Source organism: Notechis scutatus, chromosome 1 (assembly GCF_049901735.1).
Source record: "Notechis scutatus isolate UNSWTSFEM ecotype Mainland chromosome 1, rNotScu1.2, whole genome shotgun sequence".
Classification (NCBI taxonomy): domain Eukaryota; kingdom Metazoa; phylum Chordata; class Lepidosauria; order Squamata; family Elapidae; genus Notechis; species Notechis scutatus.
In genome coordinates, this window is record NC_142009.1 from 260,557,050 (window position 1) to 260,574,654 (window position 17,605).

At 39.0% G+C, this 17,605-nt stretch overlaps 1 protein-coding gene across 3 annotated transcripts in view; it reads right to left on the bottom strand.

The window, feature by feature from the left end:
- Nucleotides 1-17,605, bottom strand: part of SLC1A2 (solute carrier family 1 member 2) — an 84,610-nt gene that overhangs the window by 9,793 nt on the left and 57,212 nt on the right. For all 3 annotated transcript variants that reach the window (XR_015746687.1, XM_087951246.1, XM_026664618.2), the window contains exons 4-7: nucleotides 16,098-16,348; nucleotides 9,056-9,218; nucleotides 6,382-6,508; nucleotides 3,087-3,320 (exon numbers count right to left, since the gene is read on the bottom strand). Coding sequence is in view for 2 of the 3 variants with exons in the window: in XM_087951246.1 (XP_087807372.1) it covers nucleotides 3,087-3,320; nucleotides 6,382-6,508; nucleotides 9,056-9,218; nucleotides 16,098-16,348 (775 nt within the window). In the remaining variant the exon portion in view is untranslated. The remainder of the gene's footprint in view (nucleotides 1-3,086; nucleotides 3,321-6,381; nucleotides 6,509-9,055; nucleotides 9,219-16,097; nucleotides 16,349-17,605) is intronic.

The window sequence follows — 17,605 nt, forward strand, 5'->3', positions numbered from 1 at the left end:
AAACAGATCTGGCTAGATGATTACATATTATCCTTAAAATGTGGCTATTATTAAACAAACAGGTTCCTCACTTCTTAATGATTAAATGAAAATGTCCATAATATCCATCCAAAAATGTTCAGGTCCAATTCTGCTTAGCTTTTTTATGAACAGTTAACCTCAGCTAAGATAGAGACTTGCAAAACTTTTGAAGTTTTGTTGATACAAGTGAAGTTCCTCTCTTTGTAATACAGAGGCAACTATGTCTTCCAGAAAGCTTGGTGTGTTTTTCCCAGCTTGTCTGTGCATATATGTGCATGTACCTGGAGCCCTAGTGAAGTGAAGTGGATATGAAGACATACACCTGTTATGAAAGCGAACTTCAGAAAGTTCCTTTGAGACATTGGGTGCTTCAACATTTCAAAGAGAGGCACTTCACTCATGCCAAAATCTTTTGTGAAGCACTTTGTGAAGCAATCCTTCAGATGCCTCCACATTCCAGTTTAAGTTGTAATTTTGTAATAAGCAAAAATGCCAATCAAGAGGCGGGGTTGATAGCAGCTACATCCAGTATTTAGTGTTCAGTTTATTTGGCACCATTTCAACATGGACAAATCATAATGGATTTTGGTATCCAGTTTTTCCTCCAGTTACCCATATATTCTTTTTACAGTGGAAACAAAGTAAGAAGTAACATGCTGACAATTAGCTTCACTTAATGTTAATGGAGAGTCTCAGTCATCCAGGTCATGGTTGTCCAAAGGTGCTTTTTTTTCAGGAAGCAACTGGACTTTCTGGTTTTTCTTTGACGACTTTTCGCTTCTCATTCAGAGCTGAAGAAGCTTCTTGGATGAGAAGTGAAACATCTTCAAAGAAAAACCAGAAAGTCTAGTTACCTCTTGAAAAAAAAAGCATCTTTGGGACGATTAGCTTCACTTCTAAAACGAGAACAGTTATAAACAGATTCGTCAATCTAATATTTATCCCATAAATTCCTCCATGTTGTGTATCTCTTCTGATTATATTGGAAGGGAAAAAATTCACAGTGAACATTATGGAGATTCAAATAACTCGTAAACTTGCTCACAACCAAGGAATATTTAAACCCACCACCCCCCCACTGCCTAAAAGAAATACTTTGCTTTGATAATAACAGTATTTTTCAATGATGTAGCTAAAGAAGATAGAAAAACATCTTATTATTCACACTCAATTGGACAAATGTTTACATATTTAGGACAACAGATAAACCAAAACATAGTTCTGATTCAATATTCATAGCTTTTAAATTGGTGCATGAAGTTTACTTATTTTAAAAATTAGGGAAAGTCTACATAGATGCATGTTTGTTATACATAAAAGAACTTGAAAATAACATAAATGTGTTTTCATTATATTTTGAAGAAATGTTCACTTAACTGTCCACCTTCTGAAAAATTTTTTCCAGTCTGATGAACCAAGCCTGGCAGATTTGCAGAAATGAAGAACTCAGAGAAATCAAATCTGCCTGGCAGATTTGCAGAAATGAAGAACTCAGAGAAATCAAAACAGTCATATTTCCTATCTCTAATTGTAGCTACCTAAGTAATTATACATGAGACAGAATAGAAAATAGGGCTTAGTGTAAGGCAGGGGTGTCAAACTCAAGGCCTATGGACTGGATCCAGCCCACGGGGTATTTAAATCTGGCCCACAGAGCTGGCCTAGAAATATCAAAGGACCGACCTGCGGTGCCTGTGTCAACCAAAACAGGCCATGCAAGGCCTCTGTGTGGCCTGTTTTTGTCTGGAAGAGTGCTGCTGGAGGCCAGGGAGGATGAAGATGGGCTGCAAAGGGGCCTCATGGGGCCTCCAGGAGGCCCATTTTCGGCCAGGAGAAAACTGCATGAAGCCAGGGAGGCTGAAAATGAGGCACAAGGGGAGACATTCAGACTCTTTCCCCCCGCCAGCCCACAGAGGAGAACTACAATGCTGATCCGACCTTCAAATAAATCCAGTTGGACACCCCTGATGTAAGGGAAAACAGAGAATACAGAATAGAGTTGAAAGGGACATTAGAGGTCTTCTAATCCAATACCCTGGTCAAGCAGAACATATACCATTCCAGACAAATGGCCATCCAATCTCTTCTTAAAAAGCTCCAGCAATGGAGCACTTATAACTTCTGAAGCAAGCTGTTCTTGTTTTCACTGACAGGGAATTTCTCCTTATTTCTAGGTTGGATCTTTGTTTGATAATTCCATCTGTTACTTCTTATCCTGCCCTCAAGTGCTTTGGAGAATAGATCAGACCCCTCTTCTCTGTGACAGTTGCTCAAATATTGGAAGGCAACTATTATGTCACCCCCAGTCCTTGTCTTCATTAGATTAGCCATACCCAGTTAGAACAGAGTAGAACAGACTAGAATTAGAATTAGAATAGAATAGGCTACAATTAGTCACAAAGGACAGAAATATTACACCAAGAACAAAGATAGGGGCCAAATATTATTTTATGGAGCCAGTACAAACTAGTAGCTCCTATCTATACACCCACTGTAGAGACAGTATCATGAGTCATTAAATAGTTTGTTTTATTTCTGCATTTCTAATTTTGTCCCCATATACCACTTTCTAGGCATGCAGCAAGTTAATACAACACTCAGGCCAAAGGAGAGACTTGCAAAGATGATTGGCTCTTTTATGTTCTTGAACTGATACAAATAGGTATGTTCTGCATTACTTTGATGTTGTTGACCCTGTTGTCATTATTCTGCACATTTGTTTGTTTGTTTGTTTGCACAGTTTTTGTATCACCCAGTCAATGAACTCTGAACACTTAAAAATAAAACATAACAATGTAAAAGTCCAGCCACCATCAACTCAAAAGAAAAGTTTTCAGAGCAATCTAGATCAAAGTACAACAGGTCCAACACTTTTTAACACTAACAAAGCTTTCTGATAGCCTTGGTCTGCAATCATGCAGTTGGCAAAAAATAGCCTTGGAAAAAAATGATTCAGGACACAATTCTTTATCATGATATTGAATTTCCCACCCATTTTGGTTAAAAGGTAGTCCCATGAAAGGAGAGATACATCTCTAGCAAACATTATCATTTCTATTAAATACCTTGAAGCTGTGCCTAGAGCAGTAATCCATGCTTGAAAGATCCCAGCAAAAAATGAGAAGGGATTTTTTCTAGTAATTACAAAATACAACAGAGGCAAAAAAATCCCTCCATGGATGAGAAGACCTACAATCACGGTTATCATGTACATGCCAAGCTGTCGAGCAACTACTTCCAAATCCTTAATTGCAATTATTTTTCCACAAATGAGGCAGGCAATGCCCAATGGAGAATACCTAGAAGAAATAAATAAAAAACGTGGAAAAGAATTACAGGTATCAAGCTGGTAATAATCAAAATGCACTAAAAGCAGAACCCAGGAAATTTTCCCTCTTACAATTAGAATTTTATTTCACTTTCAGAAATCTTGAACTTACACATTCTATTTCAATGTTGTTTAGAAGTTTGCTAAGGGTAAAGTCTGTATAATACAATTTTGCCTAGTATAATGCTGCTAATGAGAAAATTACACTAAAAATTTTCAATCTACTTATGCGTTTATACATTCTTTTTGCTATTGTTGGCTTGCTCCTTGCCCACTTGCATTCTTCTACTACCATGTTTCTCCAACAATACGCCCCCCCCCATAGGGAGTCCCAGCATGTTTTCTAGGCATAAGGTGAAATTAAGCCCCTCCCCCCAAATTTAGGCCTATTTTAATACATGTGAAATGGGGGGAGGGTGGGGGGAACTTGCCATTAGGAGCGCCTCGCAAGCAGCCACATGTCGCCACCAGCTGCTCCTAATGGCCGATCATGGCGGAGCGTGGAGGGCTCCCTACCCCCGCCAAACGCTTTTGCTGTAGACCCAGGTATGGTGCTGGTTGCAGGCCGGGTCAGCGGGCGGGCGGTGGCAGCGTGGATGTCAGTCTCAGCAGGGCACTTTACATCGCGAGACCTTCGGCACCCGCCACTGCTGCTTACTCCGCCGTTGCTTCCCTTTCTGCCTGTGCCACTGCCGCATTTGGAGTGCTGCGCATTCCTCTACCAGCAGTGTTTCAGCTGCTTCTCGGTCGGGAAAGCCGCCTCTGTAGCTTCCACAGTTCCCACCAGCAGTGGTGCCTCTCTCGCCAGCGCCATCTTCAACAACAGCACCAGCGCCGGCGGAAACCGTGGAAGCTACGGAGGCAACTCCCCCGTCCAAGAAGCAGCTGAAATGCTGCCAGTGGAGGAATGCGCAGCACTTCAAATGCGGCAGCAGCACAGGCAGAAGGGAAGCAACGGTGGTGGAGGATGCAGCAGCAGCGGGCGCCGAAGGTCTCGCAATGTAAAGTGCCATGCCGAAGCTGACATCCACCCCGCCACTGCCCACCTGCCTGCTGACCTGGCCTGCAACCAGCACCATACCCAGGTCTGCAGCAAAGGCGCTTGGCAGGAATAGGGAGCCCTCCGCGCTCCGCCATGATCGGCCATTAGGAGCAGCTGGTGGTGAGGCCTCTAGGCGAGGGTGTGCGGGGGGGGGGGAGAAATTAATTCACCCCCAAAAAGATGGCCTAGCCATTTTTTCGGGGCTCAAAAAAAAAAAAAAAAAGACCTGGCCTTATTTTATGAGAAACACGGTAGTATTAGTAGGGGAATATTCAATCAGATCTTTATAACTAATAATGGAAGAATAGCCATGACAGTTTTTGATGGCAATAAAACAGTGTGTCATTTAAAGACTAATGCTTTTATTACAACTTAAGCTAGTCTTCTGGAAACTGGAATTTCACAAATATCCTTACATGTCACATCCTCACTATTTTACCATGAACTAAACTGATCCTTCAATGAAGAATCCTAGTAATCTATAAGCTTCCCAACCATGTTGTTTGAAGCACTGTTACCCAAGATGCCAGATAGTTTCCTTCCTGAAATATCCACTGAGGATAATCCTTACAATCTGGTTTCAAAGAATCTTTACTGAATGTTCAGCTTTGTTTTATGTTTTTATGGTATTTGTGAGAGTTTCACAAATCAATGAAGCTGTTGGTAAGTATGGACCATTTCGTCAAAGAACGGTCATAAATAACTGGACAGAAAGTATATTTTAGATGTGAAAACAAATAACTTTATCTCCATACAATAAATGTTTTGCCTATATAAACGAACAAGATTCATGAGTAAAATCCCTATAACTATGACACTAGAAGATACAGAATCACTGTTAGGAGCTTAGAATGGATCCTAAACAGTATGTGAGAATAACTGTGATGCAAAGATCCAGTTTTGATAAAGGAAAATACTGGAGCATCACACAGTAAATTAAATGTTACATTTGCTAGATCATGACATGAATCAACTGCTATGGACCATTTCTACAACTCTGCAAAGATGAAGAAGGGCCTCTAAAGGAATCAGAACTGAAAAACAACAATCACAGATATTCTGTACAATTCAGTGTTTCAAAAGCCTGCCATAAGCAGACACTCATATGTTATCCAACTCAGTTCAAATGTAAATAAATGTAATAAAACCTAGCTACAAAATCCTTGAATCTACTCCTTTGTTCTGAAGAGGAAGAGGCGGTGCTACAACACAGCAGCTACTGTGGGTTTTCCATGCTTATCAGTAAGAGGTACAGCATATGATTTCCTGAATTTTTCTTTGAATTGGAACCAAGTCAAACTGGATAGATTTTAAATGAAAAGTAGATGGATCCCCCCCCCTCAATTTATAAACCCAAGCTCACAGCTACTAATCATCTTCCAAGATGCTGCTAATCATCTTCAAGAATGAAGCAAGGAAGAATGAAACAATAGTCTACTGAGATTCTGAAAGATGTTGTATAGTGTGGCATGATGTAGTAAATAGAAATATTCTCTATAGCCCATGTTCACCTTTGAATGAACCCAATCCACTCTTGCAAGACTTCTGTCTGCTTTCTTATTGCAAAAAGAAACCATACTTCCTCTCTGTGTTGTTCTCTAAGTGCTCTGTACTATGAAAGAAACAAAATTGGAAAGCAGAAACAAACCAAAAAAAAAAAAGACAGAAAGACTGTAGTTTCAATCCAATATAATAAAATACATCAGTGCAAATATTTTGGCAGGCTTACAGTATCTGGGTTTCCATGACCTTCAAAATCAAAGGCAACATGATTTCACCATTATTAGCTAGAAAGCACGAATGGAAGATGTTATCATCATCATATCCTGCTTGTGAAATTCCTGGATATATTTGTAGTCCAGACTTCTGGATTATATATACTTTTGGCTTGACCCAACAAAGTTCTCTGTATTATTACTGATCAAATTCAAAATGATTTCCAAAATAGAACAGGCTTTGGAGTATCTAGTAGATGATGACTTTAACTTACCACATAATCATAATTACTAATTTCATTACAATCTCATTCAAGATATTGAAAAAATCCACCATCATCTTGGCTTGTTCTCCCATCTTGCCCATTGCGATACCAAAAGCAATGAAAAACCCAATGAGGCCTGTTGAAAGAATACTACCATCAGACTCTTTTATGAAACTTTTCATAAAATTGTGAAATTTTCTGAAGGGGAATTCTTCTACCTCAATTTACCATTACGAAAAAATTGTGATTTTGTAGAGGATGGGGCACAATTAAAAAGGAGAATTGGGAACAAAACCAAGATAGTGATAGCTCAAACAGGTAAGATTTATTTTGATTTTGCATTATCATTGTAATTCTTCTTCCCCTAAATACCTAGGCTTCCTTGAACATTCCCTGACCCACATGAGAGACTTCCTTGGGTCATAAAGGAGAGCCTTTATTGCATGGAAGCTCATATGGGTTCCAATAACTGTTATTATTCCCATGGTTTAATTTTAGGTTGTTTTTTTTAAATGAAACTTCATACTGCAGAATTTTGTAGACTTTGTTATTTTTCATCTGGATTATTCCTATGTATATTCCAGCACAATAATTTTGTCTTTTTGTCCTTAGACATATATTAATAAGATTTGTTATTGTTAATGATCTGTTTAAAAATACACATATAATTAGGGAATGCCTTGTAATGGATAGTGATAAGAGCACTTCATCTCAAAGCATTCATTGACTATCCTTAGATAAATCTGATACATTGTGTGTGTGTGTTTTTCTTGGCAAGGTTTTTCAGAAGTGGCTTGCCAATCAATGCCTCTTTCATAGTGCTGATAGAAAGTTATTGGCCCAAGGTAAACCCAACTGGCTTCAGGCTGGATTAGAAATCACAGTCGCCCTATTTATAGCTTCATGACTTAATCCAGGGGTGTCAAACTCACGTCGTCACGTGATGTATTGGGACTTTCCCCCCCTTCATTAAACTGGGCATGGGTGTGGCCAGCGTGTGACACATCTCGCCCACGGACCAGGAATTTGACACCTCTAGTTTAATCGCTCCTGTAGAATAAAATATATAGCATATAATTAAATAAACAGTGTGCACTCAGTGGCATCCTGTACTTCAGACCTTGGTTATGGGAGGTTTGGGTGATGTAGGATTTGAGATACTATTTTGAAGAAAGTCAGCTCTAAGGCCAAACATTCACAGATTGTGGAGTTGAGAGAGTATCTTTGCTCTGTGGCTCTTAGTCAAGGATCCGTTTAGTTTCTCAACTTATTAACATCCTTGTGAATCTGATGCAGGAGCTCATAAGCATTTGGAGCTGAGCTACAAGAAACTGACTCTGAAACTAATTATTTTCAAATGATATCAAGGTGTTTACAAAATTCTTAAACAACACAAAAACTAAGAATGGAACTGATGAGTCCTCCCACTGCTCTCCCTGCATTCGTAAATATACTCCAAAAATGTGATATTTCTAGAGCAGATTTGGAAATACAGAGAGTTGCAAAGACATTCTATTTCAGGTTTAAGTTCCTTGCTTAATCTTCATTCTGATGTAACTGAACTGAGTCTTGGTTTCAGAGATTTGCAGAATTATTAGCAGAAAATAATTGTCTAAGAAAGAACATCCTTGGCCTCTGGTAAGATATTAGGGAGATCAAAGCTTGAAAATAAGCCTAATCTATTAAGATGTGCTTGAGAATAAGTGAAATCCTTTAAGTGGAAGCTAGCTAATATTTTGTCCGTGGGATAAAGTTCCATTTCTGATGTCAGCAACTAAATATCCAATCAGTAGCCTCAATCGTCTTAAAAACATCAGCTTTGTCTCTTAGATGCTAGTTAGAAAAAAGTGATTAGAGCCCAAAGGTAACATTTAGCCTATTCAGATTCCCTTGGCAGGATTTCACAATACCTGGCCTTTAATAGATACATTAGAATATACATGTTACACTTCTAAAAAAAACATATTAAGTATAGTTTTGATTCAAATGCCTTCTCGTTAATGGATTTGTGTGATTTACCCAGTTCAGAAGGACATTGGGTTTTCCTTCTACAACCCTTTCAGGTGTTAGCAGTTAGCTGATAACTGTCTGCTATTATTCAACACTGTTACTTCTCAGCAGCAATTCTTTTTTTGTCTGCAGATGTGCCTGAAACTAGTTACAAAAATGGCATCGCAACTGATATTCTGATATAAAAATAACATTAAAACCCAACTTTCGTTTAACTGTGCGCTTATACATGCAAAACTAACTTACAGAAACGAATAGGTCTTTCTCTCTATACCAGGAGTGTCAAACTGGCACACCCTTGGGCCAGTTGGATCACGCACAGACCACGCTCACCCTAGCTCCATGAATGGGGAAAATGCCAGGAAACATCACATGATAGCAATGTGATGCCGTGAGTTTGACACCTGTGCTCTATAATCTCCACAGGTAACTAGTGTGAAGTACCTGTAACTGCAACTGTTCATATGCAATTGGGCATTTATCAAAAATTAAGTGAAACCAATGTGTTTCCTTCTGTAAATATACACCTGAAGGAAGTTTCAAATTTAACCTAAACTGCCTAGATTCAAATTGGCATAAGGTAACTACATTGGAATAGATCAAGCATCTATTAGGTTTATAAACAAATGCCTATGAAATAAATTTAATAGGTGACTGAAGAGAAAGAGAATACCTAAGACATTCATTCCATCCTTAAACTCAAGACCCTTCTTAACAATTAATTGAGGCTCTGGAGTAACTTCTGTTTCATTCACGATGGTGAAGATAGAATCTGTAACATTAGATGGTTCTTCCATTTCTTGTGGCATGAGGACTTTTTTGGTAACTGTTTGAATCTGAAAGAATAAAATGCAGAATGAAAATGCAACTGGGAAATTGCCTTTTAGGTACTGTTTTTCAAACTTCATACTAGGGCTTAGTCTTAAAATTCATGGATCTAGCATTGCAAAACACCAATAACTATCTGTTCCACTTGCATTTTTTAAAAGACATATGAGATCTAGAAAATTAAATAAAATAAAGATATATATGATTTCTGCAGATATTGGAGATATTTCTTCAAATTTGGAGATGCTTCTTTAGAACAAAATAATAGTCATTCCCAAATCAGGTTGGAATTATGTGGTAGCAAATCCGAGTAAAAGCCACTTCCATATTTGTTTACAGGGACATCACCCCACAAAAAGTTATTTAGATAGCTTGCAGGATAAAAGGGTCAATATTTTAAATTTATGTTAAAAGTTTAAAAAAATTTAAAAGGTTGAAAGATTTTATATCTATATATCCTTGGGTCAATATGGGTATGGAGGTTCTATCAATGGAAGCTTTCCAAAAATGTCCAACCTCTATTTTCTAGGTTCTTCATTGTATAGAAAAACTTACACTGGATAGAAGATCTTCAGAATTATACTCTTTATACCAGAAGAATGGTAAGCACGAAGAGAGAAGAGAACTATTGTGTAGCAGTTCTTTTCTCTTCCTCTCCTGGTTATGTTAGAGTGAGTGAAAGCTAAAATGTCAGTAACATCTTGAATGCACTTGCTTTTGTTCACTACACATTTAATATCCCATATTCCAGCTAGTAGTCCTTGAAATGTTTTAGGACAATATTCAATTTGTAGACACTGGAGAGTTTAGTCCCTTTAACTGATACAAAATATCTGGCAGGTCCCAGGAGGTGTGCCTTCTTTTCCACAATGCCTGACATGTGAAATCCCAGAAGTGAGATTAGCTCCATCCCTCTCAACATTCTGTAACTCTTTCAAGACCTGGCTATGTTATCAGGCCTCGGAGTCCTAAGGGACCTGGGAGATTTTGCTATGGCTCCCTGACTGTGGTAAATATCACTCTCTCCTGACTTATATGCATTTTTATAATTATTTTATCATTGTAACTGCTTTTATGTAGGCATTGGTTTTTTTTTTAAATGTAGCGCTGTACACCGCCCAGCGCCATTTTCATGTAAGGTTGACGGGTATACAAATATGATAAATGAATAAAGCAAGGGTACATCTGTGTTTACTTTGCATTACTTTTCAAGAAACCCCCAAAGTCTCTCAATACTGTTCGTATAATTCATGATGATAAGATGGGAGCTATTTTTGCAGACTTTTATGAATCAGAACATAAACACCATTTGAGGGCTTCTAAAAATTACAACACTGATTCTCCTTCTGTTATTGAAGTTTTTCTTCAACTATTGTTAAAACTAGAAGTGTGGTCAAACTGAAAGTGAAAAAGCAGCTCAATGTCTGGAATACTCTACCCGACTCTGTAGTTTCTTCCCCAAACCCCAAAAACTTTAACCTTAGACTGTCTACTATTGACCTCACCCCTTTCCTAAGAGGTCTGTAGGGGGCGTGCATAAGCGCACCAACGTGCCTACCGTCCCTGTCCTATTGTTTCTCTTATTCTTTTATTTTTCTTATATGTAACCATTTCATGTATTCACAACTATGTATACATTTATACTTATTATCTTGTAAACAATTGGCAAATCAAATCAAATAAATAAATAAATAAATAAATAAGTTACTCTTGACCCCTTATCACGACATGGGCATAACTGTGAGAGATGGTGCCTACAGAGGAGGAACTGTGTATGAGGGGCTATAGTGAAATGACAAGTTTCCCAGGAAGGAGGAAGCACATCCCAGAAAGAGGAGGAGACAAGATAGCCCAAGACAGCCCAGCCCAGGGGTGAATAGGAGACAGAGGACAAGAGTAAAGCTAGCCACTCCCTAGCATCTTCCAGAGCATATGTATATGCTGGGAGAACTAAGGTGTTCTGACCCAGCTCCCCAAACACGACAAATCCTCTGTAGTTAAATTAATGATTCCTTTATTAGGAGCCCCAGCAGCCCCAGCAAAAAGATTCTTTCTTACCATGGGATAGCAAGTCTGTCCAGCAGGGAGATGAATAGTTGTTTGCCACATCTATTCATCTCCGCCCCCTGCCTTTTATTCCCAGAGCTAGGCTGTGGCTTCGCTAGCAGTGGTGGCTCTTCCATCCCAAGGATCGGTCTACAGATTTCACTGCTCTCCTCTCCTCTGCCTTCTGCGCATCCATGCGTCAGGCACTGGACCCAGCTGTTCCTCCTCTTCCTTATCAGCCACCTCCAGACCTGGGGGCTATTGACTCTCCGTCTGAGGGTTGATCGATAGCCCAGGCTCCGCCTCTGCCTCTCTCTCTCTCTGACAGCTCCATTTCCTCTTCCCCCTTGGAGCTCTCAGGTTACCTTGATGCTAACTCTCTCCCTCATGTGATTTGGCTGTTGGAGGGGTCAATGGCTGACAGGCCACAACATAAAGGTTTAGATTCTGATTGTTGGGTGGAAACAAATACAGGTAGTCCTCAACTTACAACCATAGTAAATTTATATGGTTACGTGATAATTTTTTAAAGTGAGCTTTGCCTCATTTTACGAGTTTTATTGTCACATTGGTTAAGTGAATCACTGCTGTTGCTAAATCAGTAACATGGTTGTTAAATAAATCTGGCTTCCCCATTGACTTTGCTTGTTGGAAGGTTGCAAAAGGTGAACCCTGCAACTGTCATAAATGTGAAACAGTTGCCAAGCATCTGAATGTTGATCATGTGATCATGAGGAGGCTTCAATGGTCGTAACTGTGAAAAATTGTCATAAGTCTCCTTTTACAATGCTGTTGTAACTTTAAATAGTCACCAAATGAACTGTTGTAAGTTGAGGACTACTTGTAAACCACTGGCTAAATTGTTCCACCTTGTTCTTCTTGGACTCAGCTTGACAATAAGTATTTTCCTGACAACAGAGTATAAGTGATTTATAGCTGCCTTCTTTTAGATTGGCTTTCAATTCCCCACTTTGGCTTACAACTCTGATTCTTTGAAGGTGTCCCATCCAATATCCCAAGACACCTTCCAGAGCCAGCCAGGCATTGTTATCTGCTGATACCATAACTAGATTACACCTTCACAAATAAGAAATAGGTCAAGGAGCAGCGGCATGTGTCCAGTCTATTTAAAACAAATCAGAAAAGAGGTAAACAAGCTACTGTAGTAACTAAAATACAAAAGCACATTTCATATGATGTTCACTGCAAATGATTTTGCTTCTATAATATTTAAATAATTAAAATTCTGGAACTAAATGGAGATCGAGCTGCAACGTTGTTTCTAGGATATTACTTCCTCATTATTTATTTTCCTGAAAACAATGAATAAGGCTAACTTTTCAGTGCAAAAGTGAAGAACTGCACTTATAATCTGCCTGGGCACTGGAATAAATTTTGATTATGGACAACATTCAATGAGGATAACTCAAGTCTGAATCCAAAAATATTTCTAAATCATAAGCAGACCTGGTTAAAAACATGGAGGGAAGGGGTGTAGAATGACGTACATGTAAATGGCACCTCGGGAAATACACAACTATAATGAAGGACACTCACACATGTGGTTATTTGTGCCTTGAATTGATCTTTGCTTCAGCATATGCTCCCTCATTCCAAATCTTCCACAGCATTTAAAAGAGCAAAAGAGAACCTTCTTTGTCATGTATTACTCAATGCTGTATTTTCTCAAAAATTAAGTTAGCTTTCTTTCTGATACCAGTTTCTGTTCCTCTACAGATTTAAAACATTTCATGTCATGCATATCAAACTTTTCTCTCCTTTGTAAACCACTTTTACCCTCCAACAATATGGCCTCCCCCAATAGGAAGTCCCAGCATGTTTTATAGGCATGAAATTAAGCCCCTCCCCCCAAATTAAGGCCTATATTAAAACATGCAAAATGGGGGGAATGGTGGGGGGGCTTGCTGTTAGGAAGTACTTTTGTTGCACACCCGGATATGGTGTTGCCTGCGTTGACCCCGATACGAAGTGCCCCACCAATGTCGAGGTCAACATCCAAGCCACCGCCGCCCGCCCGAAGATGCAAGGGAGGGGAATTAAGTCACCCCCCGAAAATGGCCTAGCCATTTTTTGGGGGCTCAAAAAAAAAAGAAAAGACCCGGCCTTATTATATGAGAAACACGGTAGTTCCTTGAATGTGGTGTCTTCTCTTGGATTGACTCATATTCTTTTTGGGCAGGATTTGTTTTGCTTTCTGTATTATTGTCACTCTTACTGTGAAGTGTTAGTGCGATTCATTTATTGCTTCAATTTTAATTGTTTGGTGCTTAAGAGAATTTATTGTGTGGATTCAGATCCATCAATCAAAGCTGGTATGCTAGTGGGTTAAAATATCAATAATAGGAATCTGAAAAACAGTGAAGCAGTGAAAGAGTTGAAATGAATTGTTTGAATACTATAACATTATGAGTAGCAAACCATTTTAAAAAAGGAGTGCTAATACCGTATAAAGAGCAGCTTGTCTTGCCTCCCACTCAGCCTAAACCAGTTTAGCATTTTAAATGGATACCACTTTTACCCTTTCCCTATACTTTTTTTTTGCACGATTAGGTGTATATAAAAATCGTGTTCACTTAATATCAGAATCACTCAAAACTTTAAAAAGAAACTTGTGTAGTTGATGTTTAACTTCCCACTCAGCCTATTAACCCCATTTTTTTTCAGTGTCCAATAAAATATAATGTACTGAAAGGGAAAAAAAAATTACCAGGCATTTTCAAGCTGTCATCTGACTTTGGCATTGCTGTCTGAATATGGACTCTACTCCTTCCCTACCTCTAGGCAGAAAGGATAAAATACAGTAACACTGTTTTAATTCTTTAAGTCAGGGTCCACCGGTACCGATCGGGGTTTTGATTGCCCCATCGAAGCTGTCATCTTGACTTTGGCATCGTGAGCTTTCTGAATTTCTACCCAAGTGTCTTGGTGGCTCTACTCTTTCCCTACCCTCTAGGCAGAAAGGATAAGCTTAGAGCTACAGGTCAGATAACACACTGTTTTAATTCTTTAAGTGACACCTCTAGGGACAAAAAAAAAAAGGTTGACAACACGTCTTCTTCATTTCATTATAAAATAATCCATGTAACTGCTAAACAAATCAACAAGAAACAAGTGGGAGAAAAGAGCTCAAGGGCATCTCCTGGTGTGTATGGCATAAAACATAGATAATAAAAAGCCAGTTAATATAAGCTTTAGAAAGTCATACTAATGTATTTTACTCAGGAAAAAGTCACCACAGTCTAAACTATTTACTCATTTGTAAGAGCGGAGTAAACAACAATAGAGAGTTCTCATCATCCTTCTCATCCAAAAAATATTTCAGGCCTTACTTGTGTAGACACATTCATCAAAGACTATTCAATCTTCAAGTACCAATCACTTGGCTCTTTACTGTTTCTGGCACTTCCTAGAACTCATCTAACACTTCTAAACTCATTCACTTTTTGCAACACTGGTGACCCTGACTTTGTTAATAGTTTCAGAATACTGTAATGAGTAGCCTATAGCCTTTCAGATTGTCTAAATATCATTGTTCAAAGAGCCACAAGTATCCTAATTCCTGATTAAAAACAGGGGGAGAAATCTATATTCTTATGAAATCAAATATGTAGCATATCAAGATTAAGCAGTTTTTGTTGCATTTGGGCAAAAACGTTCATTTCTTTTGAATCTTGGAAAGAAAAAAATATTCGGCACTATTGAAAATGTTTCTCTATTTTTTTGCCCAAATAGTGGGCTCTGGTTATAGCCTGTAGAGATTCTCAGTCATTCAGGTAATGGTTGTCCCAAAGGTGCTTTTTCAGGAGGCAACTGGACTTTTTTAGTTTTTTCTTTTGAAGACTTTTAGCTATACAATTTGGGATGAACACCTTTTGAATGGTGTGGGAGGAAAAAAAATTGCAGACTACAGGAACTAGAAGCACTACTCAAGTGACCTTGAGGACACAAATAAGCTTCCAAGTGCTTCTCCAACCCTCTAAAAGGATGCAAATGACCAGCTGTCTGCAAGGAATATAAATCTTTCTATTCCCCACTATCCCATCAGACCAGTGGTGGGATTCAAATTTTTTTTACTACTAGTTCTGTGGGTGTGGTTTGGTGGGCGTGTCTTGGTGGCGTGGTAGGAAAAGGATACTGTAAAATCTCTAATCCCATTCCACTCCTAGGGGAAGGTTACTGCAAAATCCCATTCGCTCCCCACCCCACTAACCTGCTTTCCAGCTCTGTTCTCCTGTGCAGGGCAACAAAAAAAGACCCAGCTGATCAGCTGGGCCTCAGGAGGCAGAGAATAGATGGGGGCCAGGCCAGTCAGAGGTGGTATTTGCCGGTTCTCTGAACTACTCAAAATTTCTGCTACTGGTTCTCCAGAACTGGTCAGAGCCTGCTGAATACCACCTCTGCATCAGAGCTGAAGAAACTTCTTGAATGAGAAGTGAAACGTCTTCAAAAGAAAAAAATGAGAAAGTCCAGTTGCTTCCTGAGAAGGCAACTTTGAGGCTCTGGTTATAGTTCAGACAAGACTACATCCAGATATTTAAGGTCCCAAGGAAATAAAACAAATTAGAATCCAGAGGGAAGTTGCCCAGCTTTCACTAGAAATGAAGGCATTAATTTAAAAAAAGATGATTTTTGCAGACTGAGCAGTTCATCCAATAAAGATTCAAATGAAAGCTTTGTCAGTTATCATGTTTTAAGTATAAAGGTATCAAATTGGTAAAACAAATGGCATGTGCAGTGATTATTCTGTTTAACTTACTTCACTTAGATATTTTCATAGTTATCATTCATATTATGTTCCTGTAAGAAAACGCAGCTTTTACCTGTTGAAAACATGCTTGCACAAGATTTTCAGGAAATAAGTTTCGAATAAGATCCAAGAAAGCATCAAGACTGGATACTTCATCATTCTTTTTTCCTTCTCCCAGCTGCTTCTTGAGTTTTGGATTGCCAGGATGAATGGCTAACACCAAGATCACTCCCAGGATAGCAGCAATGATTGTTGTGGACATGTAATATATCATAGCTCTCGTCCCTAATCGACCACTGGCCTTAGCATCCAGTCCAGACAGCCCTGTAACCAGAATTGAATTGGGAAGAATTCAAACACAAATGTTATCTTCTTGATTATTGAGAATCAGCATAATGACCAAGCATGCTTCTCATGATTAGCATTTTGCAAATACGTATACCCTCTTGCTGTTGCATTTTGGACATTTTCACTGGTCTGTATACTTCACAATCTAATATAATAGTATATATTTTCTTTATTTTTCCTATATATAACTTTGATACAGAAAGTCACAGATAACAGTTTCCATAGAAAATATCATGGATAAATATGTACAATAGTTCATTTTAGATACCTGTAAATCTCTAAGGCAGTGGTGGCCAACCTTTTTGGGCTCCTATGCCGAAAATTGCGAGTGCACCACCACGCCTGCACTCGCGTGCCAGACCCAGAATGCAATGTCCACACCCTCTGCGCATGGGCGCGCAATGCCCACCTTACCTCCTTACCTGCACTGCACCTCACAGCTGATTTTTCAGCTGGTTTGAGGCCTTTTTCCGCCTCCCAGAGGCTTGGAAAAAACGTCTACAAGGCTTCTCAGGCCGAATTATAAGCTTATTTTGTCACTTCCGGTATTACAGGAAGTGACGAAACAGGCCTATAATTTGGCCTGAGAATACTTGCAGAGGCTTTTCTCAAGCCTCTGGGAGGCCGAAAAAGGCCTCAAACCAACCGGTGGTGGTGGGGGATCAGCTGTGAGGCATGCGCATGCGCAGTAAGTTTGCCTGCGGCTTGCATGCCAGCACAAATGGCTCTGCGTGCCACTTGTGGCACACGTGCCATAGGTTCACCATCATGGCTCTAAGGTATCTTAAATGATTAATGTCTATTGATGAGTACATAGATTGATCAGTTAAATTAAAAGTAATCCATCAGTTAAATTAAAGTAAAAATAACAGAATAACAGAGTTGGAAAGGACTTTGGAAGTCTTCCAGTGCAACTCCCAGCTCAAGCAGGAGACCCTATACCATTTCAGACAAATGGTAGTCCTCTCTTCTTAAAAACCTCCTTTGTTGAACCACCCACAACTGGCAGCAAGTTGTTCCATTTATTAATTGATCTTCCATGGTTGCTAAAAATCCTATGTATGTTCATCAGAAATCAGTCTCACTGTATTTAGTGAGGAAATACTTCTAAATAAATGCCTATAGGTCTTGTGTGGACTTAGATATATTTATTTATTTATATACCTGGAACATTGTTTCATACAAATTCTTTTTATGATATTTTCCATTCAAGGTGCTTTGTTTGATAGTAGC